Source organism: Hippocampus bargibanti, linkage group LG03 (genome assembly GCF_051943395.1).
Source record: "Hippocampus bargibanti isolate YZ-2025 linkage group LG03, ASM5194339v1, whole genome shotgun sequence".
NCBI lineage: Eukaryota > Metazoa > Chordata > Actinopteri > Syngnathiformes > Syngnathidae > Hippocampus > Hippocampus bargibanti.
In genome coordinates, this window is record NC_142736.1 from 26,426,500 (window position 1) to 26,438,891 (window position 12,392).

The following is a 12,392-nucleotide window of genomic DNA, read 5'->3' on the forward strand; positions in this document are numbered from 1 at the left end:
AATATATTCGGGAATTTTAAAGGAGCGCCATTCCCGAATTTCTTCTGGTTTTATTTTTTCTTGCTGATAAAGCGCTAGTCAGACCTCTGGCAATGTTTTTCCCTCCCATGAGGGGGCAGCATTTGCCTTTTGTCCATGTTAGTGCTTTGTTACAGCTTCAGCTGTTGTTAAAGTGCTTTATATATTTGTTTTTCTACTTCTTTCTTTCCTTTCCTCTTCCTTTCATAAGTTTGCTGCTGTGAAATGTAAATTTATCCACAGCGAGACGAATAAAGGTACATCCAATCCAATCCAGTAAATCAATACGTATGTACGTATTATGTTGTATTTTGTACAGCTGCCCCCATTTCAAGCTCAGATAACTTCATACCCATATAATTTAGGAAATAACTTTTTTTTCTGATGAAAGAAGAAAATCTAAGGTTTCTAACGCTGTACTGAATGTTTATGTAGTCCTAAAACTCAATATTCTGTGGGTCCTGGAATTCGAGTGACAATGACAAAAACCCTGGCACTGGATTGGACACATTGTTGCACATGCCTGGCAGTGAATGAGTTAACAGTATGTTGCTTTGTTCCTTGATGCTACTGCGTGGACGGGTGTTGGAAATAGGGCTGAACGTGTTGGTGGCGCAAGGAAAGAGGGGAGGACGTGACAGGTTGCGAGACTGACACCCATCCTCCTTATATGGTCACACAAGTGGTCAAATGTCTCGGCGGAGCGAATCGACAAAGACTTTAGTGAAAAATAGGGCCCCCGCCGTGGCAAACAGCTGCGGTTGGTATCCAAAAAGGTATTGGGTGTCCAGTAACCCGCCTATCCGAAAAGACATTTGACTCGCCACAACGTGGGCGAAGTCGCACTCCAGCTTGGCGTTCAGTGTGGTTCAGACTCTCCGATCCGAGCCCCTCTTCAACCATCTTTCGTATCATTTGGTTTTACGTGAAAAGCACCAACACTTAAGCAGCCATGGATGCCATCAAGAAGAAGATGCAGATGCTCAAGCTGGACAAGGAGAACGCCTTGGACAGAGCTGAGCAGGCCGAGTCGGACAAGAAAGCGGCAGAGGACAGAAGCAAACAGGTTTGAATCGAAGGGGGAGCGTTTACTTCTCCATTTTATGCGCACGCTCAAGTGCGTGGTGCTCAATGAATGTATGTGATAAATCTCTCACTCTATCCAGCTTGAGGATGACCTGGTGGCACTTCAGAAGAAACTCAAGTCGACAGAGGACGAATTGGACAAATACTCCGAAGCTTTGAAGGATGCCCAGGAAAAACTGGAGTTGGCTGAGAAGAAAGCCACAGATGTGAGTTCAGGCCTCACTCATGTGACCTTGAAATGATCTCCTTTTCAACACTCAGTTTCCCTATATTAATAGCTACACAATGCAATAATCATGTGGAGACACCTGTGAGGAGAACGTTATATTTAGTGTTTCCTCCATATGGTAACGTCACTTCTTATAACCTTTTCGAGTGGATTCCACGGGCGGTGGCATTTGCCCCCGTTTGCAATGCTGGCCCGCTTTATCCCCAAGATCAAATTAAATGATCAATTTCTGCCTACATCAAATAATAAGTGACAGTTATAGTTGTAAAGCTACCACATTTTTGACTATATGGTTAATGTTGGGGTTTATCTCACGTGATCCAAAGCTATTTAAAATTTAGATATTGTGTTTGTGAACATATTTGAAAATTTCAAATAGTAACAATAACAAAAATATAAGTTGTGTGTAGCGTGGAACCTCTCTTAACTGACTGAATAGGTACAAATCAACATTCAGATCCACATTAATATATATGGACCGTTTACAGTATGCAATGAACCATACAGAATATTGTAACATGACTTTTGAAAATATAGTTTGCATGTTATCTGTAAGTCCAGTCATATGTCTCAATATAAAAAAAAAACATGTGGTCCAGTTTACTCAGTTGGTAATGTAGTCAATCAAATTTTGAGTTAGTCAGTCAGTCAAGAAGGAAATTAAACTGTCAGTCTGTTACAGTTAGTTAATGCATTGCGAAGCCCGTCAGTTAGTTTGTAAGCAAAATGTAGTTAAGAAATCACTCTGTTATTTACACAAGGAGAGAGTCCTAAATCGTTTGGTTAAATAATTACAGTACACAGCCAATTAGCTTGTTTTGTTAGTCGGTTAAGTAGAAAAATCACAGTCAGTGGGTTCGTTAGTAGCACAGCCAATTAGCTGTTTAGTCGGTTAGTAACTCACTTACTCAGGTAATTTGTTACGCAGTTTTTAAGTCAATTATTTAGTTTGAAAATAAATTCGATAGTAAATTAGCTTTTAATTAATTTACTGGGTGAGTGATTTTAATCAGTTACTCAGTCTTTTTTTTACTTTGTCAGTTAGCTTATTAGTTTGTGATTTAATCAATTGGTGAGTATGCCCCTTAATTTCCCAGTTAGTTAAAAAAACATCACCATGACAACAAGTAAAAAATAATACAAACCATTATCATTATTATTATTATTATTATTATTATTATTATTATTATTATTATTATTATTATTATTATTGAGTTTACAAATTCCAAAACGCGAATATAGCTTCATTGTTTACATTGTTGAAATAGATGAGTTTTTAGGTTAGTTCAATATTCCAGTATAGGGTGTGTTCTTTAATCGTTCCTTAATTAAATCCATGTAAGTCAAAAAACAATTATAAATGACAGTATTGTTTGTAAAAACAAGTAAACCGTCTAAATGTATACAATTCATAGTTTACGTATTTTAATTTAGTTGACGCCTGAAACGTTTCCGTCCTAAGAGAGTCACTTCCGGGTTCGATGGCACGTCCCAATCCTCATCAACACTTGATTAAAGTGCGGGTGGGGGCAGGGATCAAACGCGCCGCATCTCGCCCTGTGTCCTGCGGCGGCGCCCAAAAAGGACGAGACTAGCTTAGCTGGAACAAAACCAACACGAGTCGGGGCTCAATTATGGCCGGTGGAAGCTCTTTGGAAGCGGTGAAGAAGAAAATCAAGTCGCTACAAGAGCAGGCGGATGCGGCGGAGGACCGGGCTGCCGTCCTCCAGCGGGAACTCAACCTGGAAAGGAGCGCAAGGGAAGCAGTAAGCCGACGCTAATGACTTAAGGCAATTAGTGTTGAGGCTGCCGACGGCATTAGGCGTAAGTCTGGTTAAAAAGCGTGGCGGCTAGGCCCAGACGGCGCTTCACGGTCGTGTATTGGATGTCCTCACGTATGTTATGAACCCTATTAACTATTCGCGTAGAAAACGCCCGGTCACGAGTACGCTAGCTTGAAGACGGGTTCCTCCTGTGCACATCCGCACGGGCAACACAGGGCACCCCCCCAAGTAGCATAATGCAGCCCTCACTTAAAATCTCCTCTTGGTTCAGTCACAGATTTTAAATTATTCAACAGAAACTCTGCTAAAAGAATCCCCTGTGTCACCCGACCCCCACCCTTCCTCTCTGCATCCATCACCACGCCCAAGATTTGCTTGGATGCTGCAAAGTCCCGTAGAGTATATAAAAACAAAACCAAAACCCGATCTTATGCAAATGCACCTGACTGATTGACTTGCCCTTCCAGGCTGAGGGTGATGTCGCCTCCCTGAACAGACGCATCCAACTGGTTGAGGAGGAGTTGGATCGTGCCCAGGAGCGTCTGGCCACGGCTCTGACCAAGCTGGAGGAGGCTGAGAAGGCTGCTGATGAGAGCGAGCGGTACAAGCACACTCCTTTCGCTCTATTTAAATATGACAGCTGAAATACACTTTCAACAACACTCACACGGCTTTCACAGATTGTTAGAAAATACTAATTATGAGTTTTGTGTTGAGTTTCAGAGGTCACTTGTACATCACGTACGCCATGCCGTATGAACATATACACAATACGGGCTAACATTGTCTCAGTGATGCCACTTGTGGCTCAGAACCCTTCTGGTGTTGAATCCAGGATGGGGAACCATTTTTTTCTAGACCCCTAAGGACCATTGAACAAGGAGGGACAAAAGTAATCATATTTAGAACAAATTTTCTCCATCTTATCCATCCTGACGTTCCATCTTTGCTTCAGTTGCTATTCACCCCGACTTGCTTTTATTATTACCTCTTTCTTTTACTTGCTTAAAATTACTTTTCTGCCTTGCTCTCTGTGGCACATTATCTTACCAAAACCAATTTGGAATTGGTGGTTTGTTTTTGACTGAATTTACTTATCCCCAAAAATGTATTACAAAAACATTCAAACTTTTTTGGGTGGTTCCTATATATTATCATCCAACTGAATATTATGCTATATATTATCTAGCTATATATTATGATCTAGCTGAATGTAGATTTTTGGGAGCAGTTCCACTGGGGGTTTGTCTGTTTTCGACTTTCACCAAAGACTAAATGACATGCTCATTCTTGATGTAGGATGCCCACCCTGGATTTATTGTCGCTTTTACACCTAATGGCCTTTTGATGTAATAATTTGTTGTCATGCGACACAAGAGGGCACCACTGTAATGACTGTCTTTTTTTCACTTGATGATTAATGGTCATGAAAATGTTTTTGCGGTCTTATGGAGTTGGTGCCACTTAGCATAGTGTTGTGTGTGTGTCCAGACGTTTTTTGTAACTTCTCTTTGGAAATAACTAAATGACCAATTTTATCCCCTCAGAGGCATGAAAGTTATTGAGAACAGGGCGATGAAGGATGAGGAGAAGATGGAACTGCAGGAGATTCAGCTGAAGGAGGCCAAGCACATCGCTGAGGAGGCTGACCGCAAATACGAGGAGGCGAGTTCCTTAGCTGGAATGCTTCTGGAAGACTTTGAAATATTCTGACTCGTACTGTGTGTTTGACATCAGGTGGCCCGTAAGCTTGTGATCATTGAGAGTGATTTGGAACGTACAGAGGAGCGCGCTGAACTCTCTGAGAGGTAAGAACCTCATAATTTAAAACAAACAAACAAAAAACTCATCATATTTGGATACAGCGTTAGTTCGTGACTAGCGTGCTCTTTTCCAACCCAAATAATAAAACAACAGCAAATGCTCTGAGCTTGAGGAGGAGCTGAAGACCGTGCAAAACAACCTGAAGTCTCTGGAGGCTCAGGCAGAGAAGGTGCGCCAGCAGGAAAATGATACAACATAATAGCATTGAAGCTGTTTTTATTTTTATGACATTTTGTTTTCTGTCCATGCGTGTAACCGCAGTACTCGCAAAAGGAGGACAAGTATGAGGAGGAGATCAAGGTGCTCACAGACAAGCTGAAGGAGGTGAGGAGGCACGGGTTTAGTCAATGTACTGCCAGATGATAATTGTTGAAGTAAATTAAGGAACTTTTCAATAATATCAATTTTTAACACGGTGGCGTTTATTTTTTGTGCTATTCAACTCATTCACTGCCATTCCCGAATTTATTCGGGAATTGAAAAGCATGACTCGGAGCTCCATTCCCGAATTTCTTCAGGTTTTGTTTATTCTCGCGAGCGGGGGTGAGTATAAAGAGCTGGTCAGACCCCTGGCAATATTTTTCCCTCCTATGAGGGGGCAGCATTTGCCTTTTGCACAGCAGCGCCCATTTCAAGCTGAGATAACTTGGGAATTAACTCTTTTTTTCTGACGAAAGAAGAGAGGCGAAGTTTTCTAACACTGAATTGAATGTTTATATAGTCCTAAAACGCAATATTCTTTGAGTTCTGGAAGCAAAAATGACAAAAACCCTGGCACTCGAGTGGACACATTTATGCACATAGTCTAGCAGTGAATGAGTTAACACGTTCACTGCCATTTCCGGGAATTGAAAATATGACAGAGCGCCATTCCCAAATTTGTTCGGGTTTTGGTTTTTCTTGCTGTTGTGCCAATAAAACGCTGGCCAGACCTCTGGCAATGTTTTTTCCCTTCCACAAGGAGGCAGGCAGCATTTCTCTTTTTTCCATGTTAGCACTTTGTTCCAGCTTCAACTGTTTTTAAAGCGATATCGAAACTAATATGTAAATATTTCATTCTATTTTGGACAGCCGGCTTCATTTCAAGCTCACAACTACAGACCCATATAATTTAGGAATTAACTCTTTTTTCTGATGAAAGAAGAGAGTCTAAGGTTTCTTGCGCTGCATTGAATGTATATTTACTCCTAAAACGCAATATTCTGTGTGTCCTGGAATTTGAGGGAAAATGACAAAAACCCCAGGACTGGAGTGGACAAATTTTTGCACATCGTCTGACAGTGAATGAGTGGATGACCTGTGCTTATATTATCAAATGACCTTAAAACGAAGGAGCCAAACATGGTCACTGAGTTTCATTTCACTTAGCATATATAGTTCCTTGTTTTCCAAAATCAGCTGTTTTGAATAGAAATTGCTTTTTTTTAACATTTATTTTCCAAACGCCTTGCAGGCTGAGACCCGTGCTGAGTTTGCTGAAAGGTCAGTTGCCAAGCTTGAGAAGACCATCGATGACCTAGAAGGTACGAATCTTTTTTTTTTTTAATCTTACAGAGTACCTGAAGAACCCAAATTTGTGACTTAGCCGGAATTCTTGAAATGTAATACAGTGTCAGATGACTCCTGTGAGCATCGCATGTTTCAAACGGTTTATCGCGGCTGAATAAAAAAGCTAGTGAGGCCGTGATTTTATTTTATTTGAGTTGGCAACGGTGCTCCTCAACGTGCCGCATGTCTGGCATTCCAATCCGCTGGCTGTTTAAGGCCGGCAGGTGTGGGGCCGGCCGGACGCTTTCTATGTGACTCCTTCAGAATTTGTCACTACCTCCTCAGCTGTTGCGTTTCTATTACTGTGCCGTTCCCTTTCATGGTTTCTTTCATTGCGTTTTTTTTTTGCCTTGGTTGGCTGACTTCATTTCATTTTCCTTCCCCCTATTTTTTCCTTTTTGTTTGTCTCAATCTGATCCACTCACCACCTTGGTCATAAATCCTCCACTGTAGACGAGCTGTATGCCCAGAAACTGAAGTACAAGGCCATCAGCGAGGAGCTGGACCACGCCCTGAACGACATGACATCAATGTAATTTCACAGGATGCTTGTGTTTGTGCGTGTGCGTGCTTTTTAGTAGTCGACCCAAGCGCACACAACCTCTAACCACTCTTACAGAAAATAGCTCCCCCTTGTGGCATGTCTAGTTCGGTCACCTTGTGCGTCGATTAGTTTTGTCCCCCCCAAAAAGGACATGTGCATCTCGATAGATTTGCATGTGCACAACTTAATTTATTTCAATAGTTCAGTTCAAAATGGGAAACATGGATATGTTATCAATTCCCTATGCATGGTTTTAACCTATTTCAAATGTTTTACTCATTCGCTGCCAGACGATGTGCAAAAATCCGTCCACTCCGGTGTTTTTGTCATTGTCACTCAAATTCCAGGGCCTGCAGAATATTGAGTTTTAGGACTACATAAACATTCAATGCAGCGTAAGAACCCTTTGACTCTCTTATTTCATCCGAAAAAAAAGTTAATTCCTAAATTGTATTATGCTGGTGTTATCTGATCTTGAAATGGGGGCGGCTGTACAAAAGGCAAATGCTGCCCCTTCGAGGGAGGGGAAAAAACATTGCCGGAGGTCTGACCAGCCCTTTATTGTCACCCCCGCAAGAAAAACCAAAACTCTAAGAAATTTGGGAATGGCTCTCCACGTCATATTTTCAATTCCTGAATAAATTTGTGAATGGCAGTGAATGAGTTAATCGTTTGGTTTATCAGCTCAATAAAAGGGAAGCAAATCTGAGTTTTGAGATAGAAATGAAGTAGGAATTATAGTAGAATTTTCAATCCACTTTACTGTCATTTTTTGAATGAATTACTGAAGTGGACTAATCTGCAACTCTACTTTATTGCCATGCACCTGTATGCACACTAACTATATATACAGTTTATAATAATATATTTGTATACATGGCTGTTTTTCGTTGAGGATCTCAAAGTGCATCAGTTTCCCTTCCTCATGCTTGCATTTTTTCTTCAGTTTGCATGTTCCTTCAGCCCTTTCGTCACTCTTTCTTCAATATTTTCCCCCCCGACAGCTAAATCTGTGCGTCTCAGAAGCCATACGGTGGTTGGTCATCTCTCTGTGCAGCGAGGCCCCAATTTACTGTCTTCTCTGTACTGTCTTCAACTGCCACTCTGTGCTCGTTGGGCCACCGCTGTTGCTACCACCGCCCACCTCTCATGCCGTTTTACTTTGCTGTAAAATAAAACTTCTTCCATCTCTGTCATCACGTCCCCATCTTTTTCCTCACGTTCATTCTGTCCATTTTATTAGTTTTTCCTCTGTTTTAATTTATTTTGTTGAGTCGCTTTTGAATAAACTCCAAAGTTCCTCTCCCAGTGACTGTTCCCCATTTCTGTGTGGGAGGTGGACTGGTGTCAAGTCTTTAAAATTTGGAGCCCCGAAAGTCGAAGAAGATAAAAGAAAAAATGTTGCCATTTTGACCCTTGTATAAACCAAACAGTTAATGTTTTGATCAACATAAAATATTTAAAAGTACCACGGGTGTTAAAATAAGTTGACATTTAATTTGTATCAACAAAAATACACTGTTCAATGATCGATGTAAAAAAGACACTGTTCACAGATCTTGCCTCTAAACATTCTTGGGGCACGAGTGTAAAGTGTTAGTCGGCGTTAATAGTGAAACTTAGATATATTTAAAAATATTTAATTTTACTGGAAATAATGAGTCTTGACTGACAAACGCATGAATTCACTAAATTGCGGTACACGCAAGATAGACATACTCCTCTTAGGAAGCTGCGGCAATTGCCACAACTTCCAACCTGGATCTCAGCCACAATTTAAATGAGTAAATTTAGTGAACTCAGTGATGGCACAACTTGCACTGTTGTCTCTAAAACCTCGAGATCTCGAACATGTACTAACATGTGTGATGCTATAGTCTGAATGCTAGTCATGTTACTACTTTTGTGACCTTGTGCTCCTTTTGTGACACCAGTTACTAAAGAACAAAATGCTAATCCAGAATTTCCCCACTGATATTTGTTCAAATGCTAACATTTAAGGTGACAAAGTACAAGTTGTCATACCGACAAATTTGATGCAGAATCTTGGTGAGCGTTGGACTTTAGAGATCATTTATAGTGGTTTCCATGTGTTTTTTTTTAATCAAAGGTATGATGAAGTAGAATTAAAGTATCCTGAGAAGCTACCATATTTGCCGGTGTATAAGGCGCACCCAAAAGCCTTCATTTTCTTCGAAAGATGATCCTGCGCCTAATACGCAGGTGCACCTTATATGTGAAATCATTTTGACCCACAACAGGTCTCGCAACTACTCAGCAGACGTCTGTGTAAGCTCTCAGTCGTACAGGAGTGGTCCATCGATGAGAAGGTTTCTTCAGCCGTCATCTGTACTTTTTTGAAGGTGTCGGACGTTTCGCTTCTTATCCAAGAGGCTTCGTCAGCGAACTAAAGTCTTACTGGTAGTATCGGCCCTATATATACATCCCTCGGTGGGGCCGCAGGGAGTGGTCCTCTGCTCCCCCCAACCTGAGAGTAGGGACCTATCATAGCTGTGTCCGGCGCCGCCATGTCTGGACATTAGGGATATATATATATATATAGGGCCGATACTACCAGTAAGACTTTAGTTCGCTGACGAAACCTCTTGGATAAGAAGCGAAACGTCCGACACCTTCAAAAAGTACAGATGACGGCTGAAGAAACCTTCTCGATACACTCAGCAGACACCAACTCCATTTCTTTCCCCCTGTGGAAGGAGTGTGCCGTCTATGCTGGATCTATTAAACGTTACCCCAGCCTCTACTGGAGCACCTTATAATGTGGTCTGCCATATTCATTACAATTGGAAAACTTTTTTTTTTTTCATTCATTGAAGATGTGCCTTATATTCCAGTGCGGCTAAAACATTGAAAACGTTTGAAAAGACACCATTCATTGGGGGTGCGCCTAGTGCTCTGGTGCGCCTTATACACCAGAAAATATGGTACTTGTTTCATTCTGGTTTAAGTTGTGGCATTTGGTTGCTGGTTCTGTCTCACACTTGATTTGTAGGAGATCTTGGGGTGAAATTAGGGTCTACGATGAAGCAAAAGACGTTTGAGTTGGTCGTCTCTCGCTGTTCTCTTCTGTTGCGGCAAAATATTTACACTGCCTTTCACCAAACAAAATGGATTGAACATAATATAATGACTGTTTTCGTTGAAGAATTCATTATGTCGTGAAATGTTTTTAGTCGCTAACCAAAGCTGCGTCGGATGTCTCAAAAAAGTTCAGGATGCTACAAACTACTAACTAACCTCTGCCGTGGAATATATTGCCTTCTGCTACTAACCCGCCTTGTGTCTCCTTTTTCTCTTTCTCACTTGCCTTCCAACCGTCAAGACCACCTTTACAAGCAGGTTGAGAAAAACCGTCTTCTCACCAACGAGCTACGAGTAGCCTTAAACGAGGCGTGAGGCTGTCCTCTTTACCTTCTTCACGAATATCCCAATACTTTGATGCAATGTGCATATTCAACCGACTTTGATAGACAAATCCAATCAATGGGTGCTTTCAAACGGAAGGAGAAGAAACACGTTTTGGACTCGTACCGTTATGCATGCTTCGTGTTGACTTTTTGGTGAAGAGTCAGACACACTGGAAAATTAACAAAGCGCAGATACAGTAAAGTCTCGTTATATTGATATTCAAGGGAGTCCGAAAAAATATCGATATAACCGGTACTATCGATATATCCGACCCTGTTTACATGTAATTTTCTCCGTGCGTGCATAGAAATAGTATCGATATAACCGGGACTATCGATATATCCGATATCGATATAACGAGACTTTACTGTATTTGTTTTTCTCAGTCACTGTCAGGGCTGTCGTATATTCGTTAGGATCTGTTCTGCAACACCAAAACAAAGAACACTGTTGTTTGTCTTCGCTGAAAAGTTTCTTTTATGTGCTTTCTTTTTTCTCGGGGGAAGGGTCTAAGCTCAGAAAGTAAAACGCCCAGAACACAAATTTAATATGAACGATTCAAGTGCGCTCGCTCTATGAACCCACTGACAACTCAGAACGTAATCAGACATTGAAGTTGTTCTTCCTGTCGTTCCACTCTAAACCAACAGGGGTCACTGCAATGCGTTTCAAACCGTTGCCCTCTTGTCAACATATAAAAGTAATGCGTCTCCTGGCTGTTACGGAATTCCAATATGGTTATGGTCTTCTCACTCCTGGTGTTGCTTGGTCTATGCTCAAATTCTCAAAATAAAAGAGACACTAGCGCCTGGCTGCAACCATACCACGCAAATTGTAAATAAATGTTAAATAACCCCCATAGAAATATGAATTTTCACCTAGGTTTTGCCATTCATATCCTTAGGAAGAATACCATGCAAATGCCAAATACACCCCACCCCCCAAAAATAATCCACGCGCAGTTTCTTAATTTCTTGAATTTTGGAATGTTTATCATTTTAGCAAGTATGAGTCTTCATTTCAGACAAGTGCTGCCTAAGTAGTAGATCTTTTGCAAGACAAATCGTTATGGATCTGAGCTTTTTTTTCTTTGGTGGAAAAAAAATGCAGTCTTGTACTGATGTTAATTGAGCTTGTGGACAAATTAAACTGTCAGTTGTTTTAAATAAATCAAGTCCATTCGTGCAGTCGTGATCACAGCCCTGCCTCTGACTGGAATAGTAGATATTAGAAAGTTAACTTTAAAATTGTCCTTAATGATTGAATACTAACCCCAGTTGTTTCCGCTTGGTTTTTAACCGCATTGACTAGAAGTGTTTTTTGTCTAATCCTGACTCTAGCCTCCCTTTTGTATATGCAATGTTGTGTTTGAACGGGTTTTAACGCTGCCATGCTATATTAACAGATAAACTCGATCGTGCTAAACAAGAGGACCAGAGTCTAAAGCAGTTGATGGATCAGACTCTAAGGGAGATCTGTAACATTTGACCTCCAACATCATGGCCGGCCGGGCTCCAGCAGAACATGTCTGCCGTAACCACTACACACATTTGTGTCTCTTCACACCACATTAAGATATAAGTTAATTGTAGATGAGCTCCATAACTGCACAGCATTCACTGTATGTCTTTGTTCATAAAATAAACACTTTTTTTCAGGGAATAACACATCAAGTGATCATCTGCTATAATCATGCCAATGAATCTGTTGAGTACTTTTGTGGTTGCTTTGTCTTTTTCCCCGGTAAACAAATCTATGACCTTGTCTGTTGTCCTCCCACTTGGTATCAACACAGTTCGCTGAATGTACACACTATTTGCACACTGAACTCACTTCGTCATTTTGTTGTTTAGATGATTTTTGTCATGCCAATTTTATTATCATGAATAAATCAAGTATATCATTGAGTACAGCTTTATTTGAAGGGTGA

The 12,392-nt window shown here is 41.0% G+C and overlaps 1 protein-coding gene across 6 annotated transcripts; it reads left to right on the plus strand.

The window, feature by feature from the left end:
• Nucleotides 1-823: 823 nt before the first annotated feature.
• On the plus strand, nucleotides 824-12,346 carry LOC148900843 (tropomyosin alpha-1 chain). 6 transcript variants are annotated; one of them, XM_088992837.1, is made up of 10 exons: nucleotides 828-1,084; nucleotides 1,185-1,310; nucleotides 3,585-3,718; nucleotides 4,665-4,782; nucleotides 4,855-4,925; nucleotides 5,035-5,110; nucleotides 5,203-5,265; nucleotides 6,395-6,464; nucleotides 6,943-7,021; nucleotides 8,038-8,229. In XM_088992837.1, exons 1-10 carry the CDS (start codon nucleotides 971-973, stop codon nucleotides 8,039-8,041), a joined length of 855 nt encoding a protein of 284 aa, XP_088848963.1. In that variant the 5' UTR covers nucleotides 828-970; the 3' UTR covers nucleotides 8,042-8,229. The 6 variants fall into 6 exon arrangements, with proteins under 6 accessions (XP_088848968.1, XP_088848965.1, XP_088848963.1 ...); XM_088992842.1 differs by lacking the exons at nucleotides 6,943-7,021; nucleotides 8,038-8,229 and adding an exon at nucleotides 11,868-12,325 and having other exon boundaries at nucleotides 824-1,084; XM_088992839.1 differs by lacking the exon at nucleotides 8,038-8,229 and having other exon boundaries at nucleotides 827-1,084; nucleotides 6,943-7,025.
• Nucleotides 12,347-12,392: the final 46 nt, after the last annotated feature.

Bases quoted from the DNA above. Each gene is read 5' to 3' on its own strand.
- LOC148900843 (XM_088992842.1), top strand. From the start codon at position 971: ATGGATGCCATCAAGAAGAAGATGCAGATGCTCAAGCTGGACAAGGAG. The intron at 4,783-4,854 runs GCGAGTTCCTTA...GTTTGACATCAG, and splicing joins CTGACCGCAAATACGAGGAG to GTGGCCCGTAAGCTTGTGAT. The intron at 6,465-11,867 runs GTACGAATCTTT...CTATATTAACAG, and splicing joins GACCATCGATGACCTAGAAG to ATAAACTCGATCGTGCTAAA.